We start from the raw sequence: 20,171 nt of genomic DNA, 5'->3' as shown, positions 1-20,171 counted from the left end.
TAAAAATTATCGGTTCTGTCACTTTTTATCTTTTCGATCCAATCTCTGAGGTGGAAGCAAAAAGTGAAAAAAAGTCATCCAGTTGCGAAGAAATTTCCCTTTCGGCTGATAATCAATTTTTGAGGTCCTTGAAAAGCTAAAAGTTTAGCGTTAGAATCCGCTTGAAGTGCCCGGGTTGTGCCGTAATCGAGAAGCCTTTGGGAACCGTTCCACCGTTGGCAGAAGACATCGAAAATGGTGAGTTTGTTTTGATCGGGAGGAAATTTGTTGATGTCATCTCGCAATTTTATTTTGCAGATTCGCTTCATCCTGATTCAGAACCGTGCCGGGAAGACTCGGTTGGCCAAGTGGTACATGAACTTCGATGACGACGAGAAGCAGAAACTGATCGAAGAGGTGCACGCCGTCGTGACGGTTCGCGACGCCAAGCACACAAACTTTGTCGAGTTCCGGAACTTCAAGATCGTCTACCGGAGGTACGCCGGGTTGTATTTCTGCATTTGCGTGGACGTGAACGACAATAACCTGTGCTACCTGGAGGCGATACACAACTTTGTCGAGGTGCTGAACGAGTACTTCCACAACGTGTGCGAGCTCGATTTGGTGTTCAACTTCTACAAGGTCTACACGGTGGTGGACGAAATGTTCCTGGCCGGGGAAATCCGGGAGACGTCCCAGACCAAGGTGCTGAAACAGCTGCTGACGCTCAACTCGCTCGAATAGGATGGGTACTCTCTCGGAGAAGCGGTGGACGGATTTTCATTTACTTTTCTGTTGGCTGGAAAGCAGATTAGTGCTTTTTTATATATATTTTATCGAAACTCCTAGTAAGCCTCTATCTATGCAATATTACGTTTCGGGGTCACCCGATTGGAACTGGATATCGGGAGTATCCACCTATTACTAAGAGGTAAGTTGAAGGTGAAGCTGTGATTCATGGGATGGTGCCGTGCTAGACCATTATTGTAAAATGAGAAAGTCCATCAAAGCATAGTAAAGAAGAGTCGTGCAAGGCTGGACAGTCTCTGCCCAAATACTAGATATTTTTCAAAAATCAAGAGTATTTTTAAAACTTTAACAACATAATACAATACCTATTGGTGAGTGCGCTTTGCATAGTCCAAAAAGTGAGTTGCTTCGTTGCGTCGAAGGAGTGAATTCTTTTAAAAATGGGTCCAGAGGTGCAGAATTACCTCAGAAATCGAGCCCTGTATACTTAGTTTTGATGGACAATTTTGTTTTATGATAACGGTCTAGTATAGCACAGTACTTGGGGATTTATTAAAGAGTCAATTCTACTTTCAGAAAACCTTGACATTTGCTCCTAGCAAGTGAATCTCATCACAATCGTGTTTTGCCACATCAGTAGCAGGATTCAAGAGCTTCGAAACTGCCGTTACGTTACAAGCAAAATTCTGACAAAAGTGTAACTCATACTCTTAGATTCGGTGCACTGAGGCCCTCGCGGTGCACTCGGTACGTACACGTAGATCCATGGGTCCAAAGAAGATGGTTAAGTTAATTTTTGTTTTCCTCCCTTATTTTCTGCGCAACTCACTGCATTCCTTGTTACACGAAAGATGGAAAAATAATTATGTATATTCAAGTTCGTTAGTAATTGACTCGACATAGTGCTGATAGTTTTTCCGAATGTTTAATTTGCCATAAGGTCGCGTTCGTTTCAAAAGTTCCAATAATGGAGGGAAGGCAAAGATATTGTTGGTATTATTCATAGAAGTAATCGACTATTAAGACATAAAAAACACACAAAAGGATACACACAAACACGTTGTATAGTCACGGCTACGATGACACGGTAACAGGAAAGCTTTCGCCCGATGTGTGTCATACAAACATAGTAAGTGGTCTATTAGTCCTCAAAGAACTTTACAAATCAGCGTTCTTGAAGAACCAAGTCATTTGAATTAATCAAGTGTACCAAACGTGTCAGAGCATTGAGGACTAATAGCCCCCAAAATAATCTCTAATGTTAATATTGTATTCGAAAAGCAAAATTAGACAGTAAAATGCGATTGTGAAGAACGCGGGAACGACGCAACGCGGAGAACTTAAAAACAAAATCAACATCTTGATCGTAAACGTTATTACAGTACTCGTAATCGTGTATCTTATTACTGTGTAAAGATTTATTAGCGAATAATAAAACATATGCAATAAGAAATTAGGAGTTTTCTTTCCCATTAAAACAGCAACGAAGCATCTACTAGTAGTTTGAAAGCGATTGTATTTCGTTATGCGTTTAGCGTCGGTTTTAAAGTAGAATGACCTGTTCATAATTTAATGTCACATTGTAAAGCTACCGTTTGGCTAACGCTTGTTCGCTACTAAAGGTAAATATTCTACGTTATATTTGGTTGCAAAATAGTTTTGTATATCACTATTAATATAACACTCCTTATCCATTTTCGAACTCGCCTCCTTCTGTTTAAAACATCGGTTGTTGCCATTTCTTGTAGTGGCAAATCTAAACTAAAATTTCGTAAATCTCAATCACACATAAAATTTCTAGACGCCTATCGCCGTCGCCTTTCCTTGCTTTCCTTCGACTGATGGTGATGTTCTCGATCACGATCGTGCCATTTTTTATCCTCGTGCTTGTTCCAGTGATCACCCTTCTTGTGCTTGTGTCGCTTATCGTGCCATTCCTTCTTTTCGTGCTTACGATAATCATCTCCGTTACGGTAATGCTTATCATGATGACGACGCTTATAATGATCATCATCATCATCGTCGTCGTCATCATCATCATCATCGTCTTCGCCACTACGATCGTGATAGGGTTTCTTCTCATCGTACTTCCTATCGTGATGGTATTCTTCTTTGGATGATTTGTATGGCTTCTTGTGCTCATCCTGATGATGCAATTTCGGATGGGAGCCCTCTCCGGAACCACCGCGTTCGTCACTATCGCGGCGTTTTGGGTACCGATCTCCATTCTTTTTGTGGTCCTTCCACTCGTCACTGTCTTTGCGATACTTACTGTGGTCACCGTTTTTGCGATAGTCGTGTTTGTTCTTGTAACGAGGATCGCGATCACCGGAAGATACTTCTCTGCTTTCACCGCTGTCGTGTCCACTACCGTTAGCCTTGTACTGCTGCTTCTGACCCGATCCTTCCCGGGAAGTTGAAGGTGTTTCGAAGTCTGGTTGTCGTTGATCATCGCGACGTTGCTTTTCTTGGAACTCGCGACTCTTGTCGCCATTGCGCCACTCTTTGTCCTTCCATTCCTTGTGGTGCTTATGGTGGTCCTTGTGCTCGTGTGATCTGTTGAAAAGGCAATTATCATTGAAATTTAATTAGTTTAAGTAAGCAGTAATGAGTTTTACTAAATTTAATCGCAGTACCTACTGTTATAAAGCTACGAATAACTTGGGCTAACCCGATCAAGAAAGTCAAGATTTTTGTATCTTATTTGAGTTAATTTTGGCCAAACACCTTCTATCCTCCAGTTTCAGACAGCTTGATTTGTTATATAATATATTTTTTTTTATAATTTATAATTTTTCCACGAGTGTTTCATTTCATTTTCATTTTGCAGCGTTTGGTGGGGCATTAAGAGCGCAAGTCAATCCAAAGCCGATGATAGGAGGGGTAATGGCTGAATAGTCTATGCTGACCACGCAAACGCCATGGGAGAAGGAAAATAGGATTGGCTTGGGTGTTAGGTAAATAGGATAGACTTGACACAATAATGCTAATAATGCTGCAAAATGTAATGAATCCGTAGGTCAAACAATTCTATTGATTATTTTAGAGCCTACGAGCAAATTTGAAAAAAATATATAAAAACTACTGATCAAATCTAATAATTAAACAAAAAATCTTAGAATAGCAACATGAGAGATGCTAAATTAAAAGCATCAACTTATGTAGTGAAAGAAGTAGTAAAGCAATCAATCAATCATTGCGTAACTATTCATCGAAACTAAGTGTATTGAAGATTTGTTGAATGTCTTTGTTGTACTCTGTCATGCCATTTGTATAATAATCCCAAATTATTTTTTGTCAGATTATGTATATCTTAATTATTGTTTGTCGTTACAGGAATTAAATCCTCAATGTCTTCCAAATGCCTAAAAAATCAAACTACCTGTATAACTATTGTTGAACCCCAGAAATGATTTGTGTCTCCCAAGGTCTTTGAAGTCAATTTAAGGTGAAGATAAATCGAGGTCAAATCTCAATCCCACAAGAGCACAAACCTAAAGAACCAGACAACCACTCACGTTGAATCCCTGATTGACTGCTCACCAGCGAGAGACCAACCGACCAAGCCTACAGTCTGAGTGGCTGTTCGACTCTCCAGATCTGTGCCCACAGAACTGAAGCCCGGCCTCGGTTCATCTTGACCTTAATGTCCCCATTGTCAAACGCGAACAATGAATGTAACGCAGAGCCTAACCACTCCCACTCTTGCGTTACGTTTGTTACATGACGGTACTAATGAATATATTCTAAGGAATGGTTTTATAGCATAGCTCAGCCTTCCGGTTAATAAGACCGATGTATAGAAATGATTTGTTTCGAAATTGTCCGCGTGGTTTTGTAATACCCCCGTTAGATAAGAATCAACTATACCAAACGCTCGCCATGACCCTATGCCTATCATTTGTATATGTATGGACTTAGCTGATGTGGCCTATTTAATAAGTAGCTCTTTCACTCATTGATTTTCTTCAAAATCTTGTCAAATTTAGATAATTGATAAATCAGATACACTACAGTGAAAGTGCTATGTGTTTATTAAGCATGATTTTTTCATTATTTTGAAATTGAAATGTTAATATCAAGGCCAGAATTCTCAGAGAGTGAAACACTTTATAGTACTACAACACCATAGGAGATCACATAATATCACCTAATCAAAGAAGGGCATCTTGTCTTATTCTTTGAGTGGATGCTACTGATCGCCCTTTGCTTCTATCCGCAACCCGGTGCACGCGCCCTGTTGGGTCTCGAAACCTCGTAGAAGATTACAAACCGTCAATGGAATTTCCCATATACACACCCACATTGCACATTCAAGGGTCTGATTGTGCTCCTAACCCACCCTCAGTTTGTAATTTTCTCGCCAGCTTGAAATTATATGTTCCTGGAGCAAGGATGGAAATCTAGTGATCATGACAAAATCCATGGTGCCTCGCGTTGTTCTTTATCCTGTGATCATAGCAACAACGATTGACTTTTTGTCGTCAAGTTATCACAACAAATTACGCTCCGCGAATAATGCATCGTGTTGCACGTGCGCAAGCGATTAACTGTTCGCGAGCAAAAGTTTAATGATTTAGAGGATTTTTCCACTTTTACCTAATGATCTACCTCCATATATGCTGTTTGTGATTCTGAAATCATTCGGACATTGGTTGAGCGATCAATAATAGCGCGAATGCGGCATGATTCAAGTTGATCGCTACTTGTAACAATATCCGATAAACCCTTTGTCCCATGATAAACAGTACATCGAATGCTCCATATATCTGCTCTATGCGCGCGTAATGAGGTGTTGAAATCATGCTGCTGCGAGAGTAACGGCCCTCTTAGATTATTCCAATACTGTGTTGTTGATCGCTAGAAACGATTTTTTTTCCATCCTTGTCCTGGAGTATAAATGATTTCAATGAATGATAACCGTATTCTGCAGAAGTTTGAATAGGATCACTAAATCAGACTACAAAAAAATCTGATTATAATAAAAACTTTGCCAATGTTTTTGAGTTCATGCAACCTCTAATCAACACTACAAAATGCAGCAATCAAATATCTAAAATCATCGCTCTCTGAAAAATATAATTCCAACCCAGGGAATTTTTCCACCAGTGTCTTAAAATACATTTTATTTTCATGGATGCCGTCGATCATGGTATCAAACATGCAATAAAAATAAGAAGAATGGACATTCAGAACAACATCGTTAAATGTGTTATTTTTCATCATAAATGTTACTAATTCATTAAATTGACTATGAAACACTTTTCCTGGAGTAAAAAACATCGATGATGTACAAATTTATAAAAATAGCATCATTTATAGATTTTGTCCGGTACTGGGAGCCACCTTTTATGGCCAATTTGATACTAGAACACATAAATCAATTTTTTTTATTATGAATTTGATTGCTCAAGTGTCAGGTACTGGGGGATCTCCCCCTAAATGACCTTTATTCAAGAATCGGACATTCCCTCAATCATGTTTTGTATGGCTCCTTTGAAATATGTGTAGCAATTGCTGTACACAATAATTGTAGTATTTTTCATAACAGAGTATTGACTAAGCGTTTTATACGATTTTTCATAGAACAGTTTTTTGTGTCAACGAAAGTGGGTGATGATATGAAGAAATCGGTTTTGATCAATCATCTGAGCCCGAAAACCTACAAACTTCTGAGGGACCTGTGCACACCGGATCAGCCAAAAGATAAAAGTTATGGCGACTTGTGCGAGATATTGACGACGCATTTTACGCCCCCCGTCGTGGTTCACAAGGAGCGTAGAATGTTTTTCCGAGCAAGGCGACACGAAAATGGACATGAGACAGTTAATCAGTGGATAGTGCGAATTAAGAATCTGGCGACAAATTGTAAGTTCGGGGATGCGCTTGTACATAACCTCGTAAATAAATTTGTGGACGGACTGGACGGCAAGGCGTACGATCGAGTTTGCGAGGAGGACGAGAAGTTGACGTTGGAAAAGGCACAGGAGTTAGCGCTGAAGTATGAATCGGACGATACAGCGGTTCAACTGATGTTCGTCAAAAACAAAACGCAGGGAAACACGAAGGCTAGTGGCGAGAGAGCAGAACGACGGATGGATTCTTTGAGAGGAAAATGTTTGGCGTGCTACAAGACGGGGCATTATCGACGAGACTGCAGATTCAAAGAGTACGTATGTAAGAAGTGCAACAAGAAAGGGCATCTTCAAGCGGCATGTGAGTATCAACGAAACTTCTATCTGGCGGCAGAGCAATCGACGACTTCACAAGATGGTGGTAATCGGCAAGTGGATTTCCAACAAAATTACATAAGTAAGTGCAATACTTTTAGTTTGTACAGATTATCAGATCACGATAGGGCAAAAGATTGGTTCAAAATTGATGTTATGATAGGCGAGGACACTTTCACAATGGAACTTGATTCGGGAGCAGGGCTTTGTGTGGTATCTGAAGAGTTCTACAGGAAGAGGTTGGCTAGGTGGCCTTTGGAGAAGTCGGATTTGCAACTGCAGTTGTATTCGGGGGAGAAAATGGGAGCTGTTGGGATTGTGGTTCTTCCATTAGTGTACAGTGGAAAGAAGAGACAAATTTTGTTCGCCGTAGTGAATGAACGTGGACCACCATTACTTGGCAAGAATTTTATGAAAGCGTTTAATATGCAATTGACCGTCGTGCATAATGTTGCGCTGGGACATGAAGCTGAATTGACGAAAATCCTAAGTGAACACGAAAAATTATTCTCAAATGGGTTGGGCCATTATGCTTATGGAAAAATTAGTTTGGAACTAACGCCGGATGCTACACCAACGTTCAAAAAGCCGAGGCAGGTACCCTTCAAATTTCGAGAGCAAGTAGCGATCGAGCTTGACAAAATGGAAAAAGACGGAATAATTAGTAAGTGTGACAGTAGTGACTGGGGTACACCGTTGGTACCGGTAGTAAAACCGGATTCGAGTATCAGGTTGTGTGGGGACTATAAAGTGACATTGAACAGTTATTTGAAGGACGTTAAGCATCCGTTACCCACGGCTGAAGATATTTTCGTAAGGTTGAACGGTGGCCGCAAATTTTCTAAGTTAGACTTGTCTAAAGCGTACAACCAGTTCGAGTTAGATGATCGCTCTAAAGAAATGTGTGCAATTTCTACCACCCAAGGTGTGTATCGTATGAATCGGTTACCATTTGGTGTGAAGCCAGCATCGGGAATTGTGCAGCGCGAAATAGAGAAACTGTTATGTGGGGTAGAGGGGGTGTCTAATTTTTTAGACGACGTACTTATTACGGGAGCAACATACGAAGAACATTTGAAACGTCTGGAGCAAGTATTCAACATTCTTGAGAAAGCGGGGCTGAAATTAAACAAGGAAAAGTGTCAGTTTTTCAAGGATAAGGTGACGTTCGTTGGATACGTGATCACGGAAGACGGTTTGCAAAAAACAGACGAGAGGATTTCAGCAATACGTGATGCACCCGAGCCACAAAATGTGACGGAAGTAAGAGCTTTTGCTGGGCTCGTAAATTATTATGCGAAGTTCATAAATGGTCTGGCGGATATTATGAGCCCGCTGTATAGTCTGCTACGCAAAGGAGCGAAATTTGAATGGACAGAGGAATGCAAACAAGCTTTTCATAAAATTAAGCATGAAATCTGTAAAGACGTCACTTTAGCACATTTCAATCCAGCAGCGGACCTTTTTTTAACGTGTGACTCTTCTAACAAAGGAATTTCTGCAGTATTGAGCCAGATGGAAGGAAATGTGGAGAGACCGGTAGCATTTGCTTCTCGGATCTTACACTCGTCAGAAGTAAATTATAGCGTTATTGATCGAGAGGCTCTGGCAATAGTGTATGGCGTAAATAAATTTTATCAGTATCTGGCCGGTAATCATTTTTGCATACGAACGGATCATAAACCGTTATTGAGCATTTTCAGTCCGAAGAAAGGAATCCCAGCGATAGCTGCCAGTAGAATGCAAAGATGGGCCCACTTTCTGTCAGGATTTAGCTACGACATTGGGCATGTCAGATCTCAGTCAAATATCGCTGATTTTCCATCGCGGTTCCCGGTCGAATCTTGGAAAATCTGGAAAGAAGAGGATTCTTATTTGAATTTTATCAACACCGATCAATGTGGATTAGTTGATGTTTCGATTTTGGCCGAGGAATCCATTAAAGATGAGCAACTGAGTCCAGTGATACAATTGTTGAGAGGAACGAACAGTGATCAGTCGTTACAAGGAAGTCCTTATATGAAATTCATCAATGAACTCTCGTTGGAAAAGGGTGTTGTTATGCGCGGATGCAGGGTCGTAGTGCCAGTCAAGTTGAGGAACCAAGTCTTGATGAAGATTCACCAATCGCATCTTGGAATAGTGAAAACTAAAAGCGTGGCACGTTCCTGCGTATGGTGGCCGGGGATTGACAACGATATTGAAAAATTTTCCCAAAATTGTTCGGCATGTCTTATGCAAAGTCCTTCACCGCCAAAATCAGAGTTGATTCCATGGCGACCTCCTGACAAAGTCTGGAGTAGGGTTCATGTTGATTTTGCAGGTCCTGTTAAGGGTTTATATTATTTGATTGTCATTGATGCTCTTTCAAAATGGGTAGAGGTTTATGTTACAAAATCTTGTACAGCCCAGTTCGTCCTCGAAAAGCTGACAGAGTGCATATCAAGGTTTGGTATTTTCGATGAGTTGGTTAGCGACAATGGTTCTCAGTTTGTTTCGGGAGATGTGCAAAAGTTTCTGGCTGCTAACGGAATTCAACATAAGTTGACAAGTCCAGGACATCCTGCAACTAATGGAGAAGCTGAAAATATGGTAAAAACTTTAAAATCGTCTCTCATGAAATGCTTATATGATCAAAACAAAAGCGTTCATAGCATTATAGCAAATTTACTGTTGGGATATAGGAAGGCTATACATTGCTCTACGGGATTATCGCCGGCGCACATGATGTTGGGAAGAGATATTCGAAGTTCCTTGGACATTATGAATCCATGTAAGAAACCAGAAACACAAGAAGAAAAATCTGCGAAAGAGAATCTGTTTCAAAAGCAAAAAATGCAGATGAAGCATCATCATGGTACGAGGAAACTCACCTTTAAAGTTGGAGACAAAGTTGTGGTGAAGGATTACACTAATCCTAATAAGGAAGCGTGGACACCAGCAGTTGTTGATGAGATACTCGGAGACCGCAGCTACCGTGTACGTTTAAAAATCTCTGGAAGAATGATCAAGCGACACTTGGACCAAATTCGAAAGGACTCACGCGAAAATGATGTTGAAAATGACATAGCACGGTTGGTTCCCAGCCTACCACGATGTGATAGCAGATTGATACCAGTGAAGAGAACTTTTAATAAGGACATGGTTGAAGAAACACAACAAGAGGAGAATGTGGGAGATACTTCTGTCGAAATTTTTTCACCAACATCTTATTCTTCTCCCGTAAAAGCAGCAGAAGCTGATAAGGTGAGGCAAGTTGAGGGAAAAAGTGGGGAAGTAAGTTCAAGTAGTGGTTCAGAAAGTCAGTCGGCCGGAGAAACTGATTTGTTTGTTAGTGTGTCTGAAACGATGGTTAATGCCAACAATACTACCACGGGGGAAGAAAATATCCGCAAAGCCCTGGACGAATCAGTCATTCAGTCGGAAGATATTATTTCGGACGATAGTATGGAGGGTTTGGAGGTGGCAGGATTCGAGAGAGGAAACTGGAGATTGAGGGATGAAGCGGGAAAAATTTTTAAAAAGTAATAACATACATCTATTTGAATGATTTCAGATGCAATTTACTAGATTCATTATCTAACAAGAAGCTTAGTGTGAGGGTGTGATATTTGTATCAGTGTAAGAACAGGGCTGCCAACGAGCAGCGTACAAGTACCTTGAAATGAAGAAGAAGAGAGGAGAGAAAAATAGCGCGTCATTGTTATAACGTCCGCGTTCTTGGCTAGTTGTGCAATCAGAGAATAAACTTGTAATCATCAGAATTTGTGCGTTAAATATATGTTTATTTCGTGAAACATCACAATATGGTTCTGAAATTCATAGGTAAATGATTTGAAAATAGTATAGAATAGTGGTGCTCATCATACGACTTGCGGAATGAAGTCCTCATGATCCATAAATGCGACCCGTGATTTCGTAGAATAGATAAATAAGCTTCTTATCATTTTAATTTTGAATGAGTTTTATATGTGTTTTGAAAGATGAGCTATGTGTCATAAACCTATTATATGAAATCAATCGAAATTGACAGGATTTCGCTATGGAATCCGAAGAGCTCGATATGAATCTTCAGGTGCTCGTAAGAAATCCACAGGATCCTAGGACTCTGAAGCATCTCGCTAGGAATCCACAGGATCCCGCCTACAATTATTAGAAACTTGCTTAGGATTCCGATAGGAATTGACATATGCCCAAGAGCTCACTTGGAATTCTAAGGCTGTCGCTTAGATGCTTAAGGTGAAACAGTTTGGAATCTAACTTCTAAGATTGCGCTAAAACTTCGAAGGCACTAATCTCGCGAAGGAAGCATCTAACAACAGTGCACTTTTTATTTTGGCTTTGTGCACTAGCAGAAAGCTTAAAATAAGAAGATCATGAACGTATGCCTACTATTTTTCCAGTTTAGTGCCATTGAAAACGCGAGTAGGGTCACAAGCCGGCCATCTTTGGATTCCGAGATGTTTAACCATAAGATTTCTCTCCGATAGAAATTTTTAGATGTCTTCTATTTCCAGGCTTGCAATCTCCAAATTCCGCAAGAAACCTATTCAAAATCCTTAAGATTTTGCCAGAAATACTCGACATATAACTAGAAATACACAGTATCCCACTAGGAATTAAAAGAACGCCTTATAAACCTCAGGTTTAACTTGGTATCACTAGGTTTCACGCAGTATCCCCAATAACCAATTATACATTCTAAGGATCCCGCAAGAAACCCATGAAGTCCGCTAAGAATCCCCAGATTCCACTTATTATCCTTAAGAATCCGCTGAAAAGTCCCAGAAGCCCACTTGAAAAGCCCATGATTTCAAAAGGCTTCTCCAGGAAGCAGTTAGGAAACTTCTAGATCCAGCTAAGGATCCCCAGGATCTCGTGAGAAAGATTTTGATTGTTTTGTGTAGATCGAATCCTTGAATTAAATTCTTGATAACGTACGCAGTGTACTCCTGCCAGAGCACCACAAGTATAGAATGTTAGGAAATCCAACGTGATACAGAATTTTGAACAAAAATTAAACGTTGATCTGAATAATCTAAGCCGATAGATCAATATAACAATCATAACAAAGACAAGCAGTTAATCTCAGTGAGGTAACGGATACATTTTAATTTAATGGCTTCTGTTTTGGCCCATCGCATTATTACGCTTATTTCAAAATATTCATTGATTTTGTACATGTTTTTGAAGAATTTGAAGTGAAAAAATAAGCGACATAACATGTAGGTCCAGAAAAGAAACCAGTGGGTCTTCATTTTTTTTTAGGTTCTTTCAAAGTTATAGATTAAATGTTGATACTTCTGAAATTTGGTGGATGAAGAAACTTCTAAAATAATGTTGAAGGCTCGATTTTACAAAACTGAAAACCGATCAAAATGTCCTTAAACCTCTTTGCTTGTGGACGCTTAAAAACATCTGGAAGCAGAAGTGTCAACCTCTATCACATAGAAGAGGAAATATTAATTTACAGTCAACTTTCCATAACTCGATATTAAAGGGACCGTCGTGTTACAGAACACAAAACCAGCGGAATTCTAGGGACCATCGAGTTAGCTATGGAAACTAGCTGGTTCTCTATCTTGACATCAAAATAGGCCTTTTCATGTGACAGGTCCGTTTATGCATTTGTTTACATCGGTGGAGGACCGGTGCTAACACGAGGCTATCATTTCCATTCAAGAACTGTCAAAGAGCTTCCCGATCAGCTGATTGGAAACGTCTTGTGAATAGGCCTATACGGAATATCGAGTAAAGGCCCAAACGCAATGATAGCGGAACGGCAACGGAATGCGGAACCGGTTCGCCAGTATGAATCACACCATCTCGACTGAGCTGACAACGGATGAAATTGAACCAACACTGAATCGACAAGCTTGTTGTAGTTCACGCTGGCGAACCGGTTCCGCATTCCGTTGCCGTTCCGCTACCATTGCGTTTGGGCCTTAAGGGAGAGTTGACTGAATTATTATTCCACATTTTATTATTCCAAATTTTATGGTTCTTTTAGGTAGACTGAGCGAGCAACTATAAAAAAGCTATCGCTATCGAAAATCACTTACTGGTTGACTGTGTAAGTTCAAGCTCAAACACATCCAATTTCAATTGCAAGCAAAAACACTCATCATAAAAAAACTTGTTTTTTCATCAACCGGTGAAAAAAAAACTAAGGTGTTCTCAATACCGTGACATGCTCTATTACCGTGAGGTTAAAAAAAACTCAAGTTTCAATCGATCAGATAAAAATAACGTATGATTATTTTCAAGTCGTTCATGCTTTATATAGTAGACCGTTTTATATACTTTGCATAAAAAATTTAATTTGAACCATTTTCAAAATTCAACCATAGTTACAGTTGATGTTGTTAAACATATCAATGTTCCAAATACCGTGCATTTGACCCCGAATGCCAGGTCACACTTTGAAACATCTCTCAATTGAATGAACGAAGTGCATCAAAAATAAAACTTTCGTACTAAACAACGTATTGAGGTTTGCATGATTGATTCGGGAAATAAAAATATATATATATTTCACTTCGCCATTTTGAAATTATAACTAAAACACGGTAGTTGGAACACATAAGCAACCGTGCCTTAATACCGTGTGTTGGCACCAGGCGATTACATTCTAACATCATTTTTGTTTGTTTGTGTGTGCAACTTTAGTTCAAGTTTGTCTTGGCTTTCTAAATACTACTTAATGTGCTAACGTTTGTGACAATCATTTAGAAAAATAAATACAGCTTATGCTCGATAACTGGGCTGAGAGAACCTTCCAGTTAGCGAGCAGTGCTCGATAACTGGACTGCCATTCCAACGCACATACACATTCAAATAAAAATCGAGGGGGACTTAGATGCAAAGTTTTGGTTGGCGTCATTCGGTTTTGGAATCGCGTCGTGTTCGTGTCATTCCGTCATTGAATTCGCGTTTTAATCGTACCGTCTTGTAAATTTTGAGGTGAATTAAACAGTTTTCGTTCCTGAAATGGACATCCCACCGGGCACCAACCGCAAACGGAAACAAAAAACCCTTACGTTGGTGGAAAAAGTTAAAATTATCGACGATTTCGAGAGAGGAGGTGGATCGCACGAGTCGCTCGCCAGAAAATATGGCGTAGGATCTTCCTCGGTGACTCGCTTCCTAAAACACCGAAAAGAATTACGACAAAAACTGTATCAAAAAAATAATGCCGAAACCTTATTTTGCATTTGCACGCCCCTCGTCAGTTACGGAATAGGCCTTTTCATGTGACAGATCCGTCTATGCATTTGTTTACATCGGTGGAGGACCGGTGCTAACACGGGCCTGTCATTTTCATAGAAGAACTGTCAAAGTGCTTCCCGATCAGCTGATTTGAGACGTCATGTGAATAGGCCTATGGTGGAAGTTTTTGACGTTTAACTGTTTTTTAACTGGGCTACAGCCCAGTTAGCGAGCACCCAGTTAAAAAGCAGCCCAGTTAAATAGCACCCAGTTATCGAGCATTAGCTGTAATATAATATGCTAAAAATCCACATAATTCCCAAATACACGGAATTAGAGCAGGTCACGGTAACACAGTTCAAGAAAATGTTTTATATAGGGCGTGGACTTTTTCGTAGCTCCTACCACCTTCTAAATTATACACATGGCACCACATGGTATATGCAAGGCCCCTGATTTCCATTAATGACTAGGTACTCACCGATCATCACCGTTCCGCGGACGATACTCCTTCCGTTCATCGTATTTCCCTTCTTTAGCCCTCCGTTCGTCATATTTGTCGTACTGCTTGTACGACTGCTGCTGCTCGCCTCCCCTCTCGTCCGACTGACGACGACCGCCACGCTCCTTTTCGTACTGCTCCCTCCGCTGTCGCAGTTCATCCTCGGTTTTCCGATCTACCTCCTCCAGCGTACTCAATCCAACCTCGTCCAAGAACTGATTCTTCTTCCGTTCCCATTCCCACAGCAGTGGAGCTTTGTTCTGCAGCTTCCGGTACATTTCCGGTTGGTTTTCGTACTTTTCTCGAACCCACGGCGGATAGTCGCCCCAGTTGATCGGAGCGGAACTGGTGGAAGGTTGTTCGATGCTTTGCGATGGCGCGCTTCCAACGCTGCTGGCACTGGTGCTGCTGCTAGCTTCATCGTCCGCAAGGTATCCCGCGCTTGGGACGGGTGGTAGCAATTCTGGTTCCGGGTCAAGATCGAGGATGGCTGTCAGGCTTTGAAGGATAACTGATCCTTCCTCTTTTATCGTTTCGAATGCGCTAAGGTAGTCGAAGTCGAATGGGGACAGAGATGGGACTTTCGGTGGAGGAGCTGTGGCCTGCTTTTGATGTTCAGCAACTTCTTCTGGGGTTGGGTGGATGTACTGTTTGTAATCTCTGGGATGCTTGTGCTTGTTATGCTTGCCGGCATAGTACTCGGCTTTCTTAAGTTTTGCATCAATCTTACGCTGTTTGCTGTCGCAATACTTGGAGCTGTATTCGGAAAACAGTTCGTCTTGAACAGCGTTTTTATTGTAGCAGAATTCGGGTAGCACATAGTCTTTGTCGGCTATCAGCATAGGCTGCCCGTCGTCTCCTGACCACACAACTCTGTGCCTAACGTTGTCGTCCTGGGGAGGAACTCTTCGCATTTGTGGTTGCTCCGGTTCCGGTTGAGCGGATGTCGATGGTTCCGGCTCCGGTTGGGGCTCCGGTTCCGTTGAAGAATGATCATGCATCTCCTGGTCCATCGCTTGCATCCATTCAAATTCAGCCTGCTGAACTTGCTCATCCAGTTCCGATCGAGTGTACAAATGCTTCAACTTGTTCATCTCATTCTTCAAGATGGTATTCTCCAGTTCCAGTTCAGAGAGACGTTTCTCATGATCGAAAGTGTTAATAGTGACGCGGTTCTCGTACATCCTCGAGTTACCAACCAAGATAGCGGCTATCCCCGTAAGGACAATGCTAAATATAACGAACGAAGTTCGATTGACATGCCTCCATGGAACGATCGCGTCGTCTGGAACCAGTGCATTGTCAACGTCGTCCTGACTTTTCTTACGCTTGAGTTGCCTATTTCGTTTAGATCGTCCTTCTGTGCGATCATCATCCGTTTCCGGCGAAAGAGGGGGCGTGAGCTGTACGCTGGATTGTTGCAGCTGATCGAGTTTGAATTGTTTGTTGAAATGTAGTCGCGCGTGATCGCTGCCGTCGCTTTCGCTTATCACGCTAATACCGTCCGAAGAGCATTCGTCATGAGAGCTGTGCGGAGAAAGACAAAATCAAATAAGCGTGTTTAGTGGTTACACAGATTCATTCATAAGTCGGTGAGATAAGGAAACCGCAGCAAGAATAAACTCAACACGTTGTGTAAGAACCGTTGTACCCTTCGTGCGACAGATTGTCTAGGTCAACAATTTGGAATACGGAACACGCGTGGATGTCGGGTGACCGCTGATAAGCATTTAATTTATTGTCTTTGATGAGATTTGGTGGAGTTATATAAAGAATAAGATGATGGATTCTTTTAAATGCAAAGTCCGAAACGAGTAATAGAAGCCTGGTAGCTACTGAGTGTTTTAAAGATACGAACTTTAGAGACCATGCCTTAAAAAAGAGACCAAACAGAGAACCAAACAGGAATCAGAAGATAGGAGGTGTATGTATTTTTTTCATGATTGATCCAGCAAATTCATTAGAGATGAATTCAGGTGCAGCAGTTACTCCATCGATTCTATCAAGATTTGTTTTTAGGAATTCCTCCAAAACTTCTTTCAAGAATTTCTTAAGAAAGTCCTAAGCTTTCTAGGAATTCATTCCGTGATTTTTCCATCGGTTTCCCTAATATTTCGACAAAGATTTCCGTGCAGGACGTTTTTAAAATTCATCGAGTAATTTCTCAGAGATGTTTTCACTGATTTCTTCCAAAAATGTTTGCTATAGAGATTCTTTTCAGAATTCATCCACACATTTTTTGATAAATTTTACAAGGAAGTCCTCAAAGAATTCTTCCAGAGAAATTTCAAAGAAATTGTCAGAATAGTTTTTCTGAAAAGGATGGAGTAATTTCTGAAAAAAAAACTAGGGTACTTCTAAAACAAATTCTGAAGTAATCTGATGAAACTTTCATCCAAATATTTCCAATTCCAAATAAACTGATGCAAGGATCTCTGGAAGAACTTCTTGACTCTCGAAGTAGTTTTGAAGGATTTCGAAGATAAATTTTAGGATTATTATTTAAAAAATATTTAATCGAGTATCTACATAATATTGTGCAGGATTTTCTGAAACAATTCCATGAGAAAAATTGGACGAAATTCATAAAAGAATGTGTGGGAATGGCTGGAATAATAGCTAAATGTAGGGTAAAACTTTAAATGGAATTTTGAACATTTATGGAGATTTTATTTAAAAAGTTATCCCTGGATGAAAAGCTGGATAAGTTCTTAGAGTAATTTATGGAGAAAATTCATGAGGAATACCTGGTCGAATTTAATTCCAAAAAAGAGTTCCTGAATCCTAATAGATTTTCTGGAATATTCCCTGTAGGATTTTTTAAGAAACTCCTTGCAGAAACCATGGATGGCCTCATGAAAAAAAAAAAAAAACTATGGAGGAGAATATGGGGTCGTGACGGACTTTGGTTTCAGGTTGGCCGATTGCGCTGCAGAATCGTTACCCGTTCTGTGACGTAGTTGGTTAATACGTATAGAGAGTTATGGGATCGAAGCCCACCAGAACGATTCCATTATTTTCACAATTTTATTTCTCCAAATTGCCTTTTGTGTCTACGAACTTCAGGTTTTTTTTTCACAACGCCATCGGCTGGTTTGTGCCGTAATAGACATGACAACCCTAGTTGCGTAAAACATTGTAGATTTTCTTGAAAGAACTCCTGCAGATATTTATGGATGATATCCTAAAGTAACAACTGGATTAATCGATGAATGAACTAATAGAACAACATCTGGAGGAAATACTTGAATAATCTCTGGGAAAATCCCCGTGAGAATTTCTGAAAGTAGTAGAATTAGTATGTATTATGCATACACACATATTTTTCGTTGAATTTAGTTAAATTTTGCTATATTTTTTACTGAATAGATTTATTCAACAATTCAAACAGCGGAGTATTAATAGAAAGCTGCTGATCATTGAATACCAGCAATTCGGTTTACTGATTAGCAAACTTCTCTGAGCATCCCATGAAATCGCTGGAGAGATTTCTGTATGAATTACTTGAAGAACAAGAGGAATGTCCAGATAATTTTTAAGAGATTTCTGGAGCAGTCCCTGAAACTATTCAAGTAGACATTTCTGGATAGATCAATAGAGAAGAACTTCCAAAGCTTTATCTCGAAAAATCAGAGAAGAAATTTTTGTAGATCCTGTTTGATAGTTGTGTAAGACTTTTTGAAGGTTTCTCTGAATCCTTTACAATTTTTCACTAGAATTGACTGTGAAAAAAGTCAGAGACTTGCAAATAAAATAGTGACCATGTATCTAAAAAAAGACCTGCTACCAACCCTGCACAACTAGAAAGAGATCCAAAAAGGCCAAACAGGAGTACCCCATAGGATTAGAAACTCAGAAAACAATTAGAATTCATATAGAAACGAGATTTTTAGCCCTGGACTAGTTTATCTCGGGACCATCGGCTTCCCTTCCGAAGGAAGTCATCACCTTTTTGTCACAAGTGACTATCTTGGGGATGGGATTCGATCCCAGGTCCTCGGCGTAAGTTCTAACTACTACACCAGGCCCGATCCCTAGAAATAAGAATATTCGTAAGGATTTTTTATATGATTCGCATGTCATTTCTTTGAGAATATTTCTAGAATTTCATTTTGGGGCAAGTATTACTGTTGGTTTCAATGTAGCATTTTATCATGATTTATTTCATTGATTTCATCTGAAAATAATTCATATATTTGACTGAAGTTCCCATAACAAGGGGTCTACTAATTTACATAAATAAAATTCCCTGATATTTCCAGTTTTTTTTCCAGGATTTAAAAAACTTAATTCCAGGTTGAAGAAATTCTTCAAAATACATAAATGGAAGAATAATTAATTTTAGATGACTTAAAATTTATTTTCAAATATAAAAAATAATATTTGTTTTGTTTTAAACGTGTGTAGTTTACACAAGAAAAAATATCCAAAAAATATATGATTTTTTTATAAACTTCCACGAAAAACAAAAATGTTCTGAAATGATCTGGCAGTGCCTTTAACCGTCAAAATCAGATATGAAAAAAACAGTCTATTCGATCTTAAGGAAAAAATGGCCTTTCCCTGAAAATGGAATTCAGATTTATGAACATCAGTGATGCATACATAACATTTCAATAGAGAGCGTTCTGTATTTTTTCCTACATGATATCTTGGAAAAATCAGGGCTGAAAGCGACTGATCGTCTTGAAAATAAGAACTTTAGAAACCTCTTGCTTGAAAAAAAAAAACAAACAAACATGAACCAAAACGAAATGAATATCAGAAAACCTAACAGGAACCGCGACATGAGAGTTCGATTCCGAAGTTGAACAGACATTTTTTCTAGAAGTATTTCTAAGACCTTTTTTGAATTTCTCGCGACATTCCTGCTCCTTTTACTGTAGATTTCTTTCACATGAAATTGTATACGAACTTTCTAAGTAATCCATGTTTTAAATGCCTTAAAAGAATTTTCCCAGTGATTCATCCAGGGATGTCTGCGAAATGTCAAGGAAATTTTTCAGATTGTTTTGGAGAAAAATTTTAAAATCCGCGAGGTATTTTGTAAGAAAATAGTAACCTTCGATGAAAGTTGTGTGAGTTCTAGGTATGCCTTGATGAATTTCTACAAGGATCTTCGAAAGAACTTCTATATGTTTGATGAAATTCTTGAAAACTTGAAATAAGATAACGAAAAAAACAACATTAGAATCTTTGAATAATGTCTTACGAGACGTTTTAAAAGAAATTCGAACAGAATCCCTAAAAAAGATATCTATGAATGATCGGAGCAATAAGTATAATTGTAATAAATAGTATTTACTGATGGTGAACCTTGAATAGAGTTTTCAAAAAAAAATATTAGAGAAATGCTTGAACCGCAGCTACAATATTTCGATGAAATGCCGTGAGAAATGTATGGAGGAACTCTCCCAGGTCAAAGCAATCGAGGAATTCTTGGAAAAGTTTATAACAGATTTCATCGAACAATGGTTGAAGGATTTTGGAACAATTCTTGA

General features: G+C 39.6%; 2 protein-coding genes across 3 annotated transcripts in view; one reads left to right on the top strand and one right to left on the bottom strand.

The window, feature by feature from the left end:
- On the top strand, positions 1–2,175 carry LOC5564281 (AP-2 complex subunit sigma). The gene is made up of 3 exons (XM_001648577.2): positions 1–237; positions 298–910; positions 1,306–2,175. Exons 1-2 carry the CDS (start codon positions 235–237, stop codon positions 721–723), a joined length of 429 nt encoding a protein of 142 aa, XP_001648627.1. The 5' UTR covers positions 1–234; the 3' UTR covers positions 724–910; positions 1,306–2,175.
- Positions 2,176–2,225: 50 nt separating this feature from the next.
- LOC5564282 overlaps positions 2,226–20,171 on the bottom strand; it is a 33,020-nt gene continuing 15,074 nt past the window's right edge. For both annotated transcript variants that reach the window (XM_021852701.1, XM_021852700.1), the window contains exons 3-4: positions 14,650–16,197; positions 2,226–3,285 (exon numbers count right to left, since the gene is read on the bottom strand). In XM_021852701.1, the coding sequence (XP_021708393.1) occupies positions 2,535–3,285; positions 14,650–16,197 (2,299 nt within the window). In that variant the 3' untranslated portion in view covers positions 2,226–2,534. The remainder of the gene's footprint in view (positions 3,286–14,649; positions 16,198–20,171) is intronic.

The sequence above is a fragment of the Aedes aegypti genome, chromosome 3, assembly GCF_002204515.2.
Source record: "Aedes aegypti strain LVP_AGWG chromosome 3, AaegL5.0 Primary Assembly, whole genome shotgun sequence".
NCBI lineage: Eukaryota > Metazoa > Arthropoda > Insecta > Diptera > Culicidae > Aedes > Aedes aegypti.
Note: the sequence above shows the minus strand (reverse complement) of the source record. Positions and strands in the feature narration are given on the sequence as shown.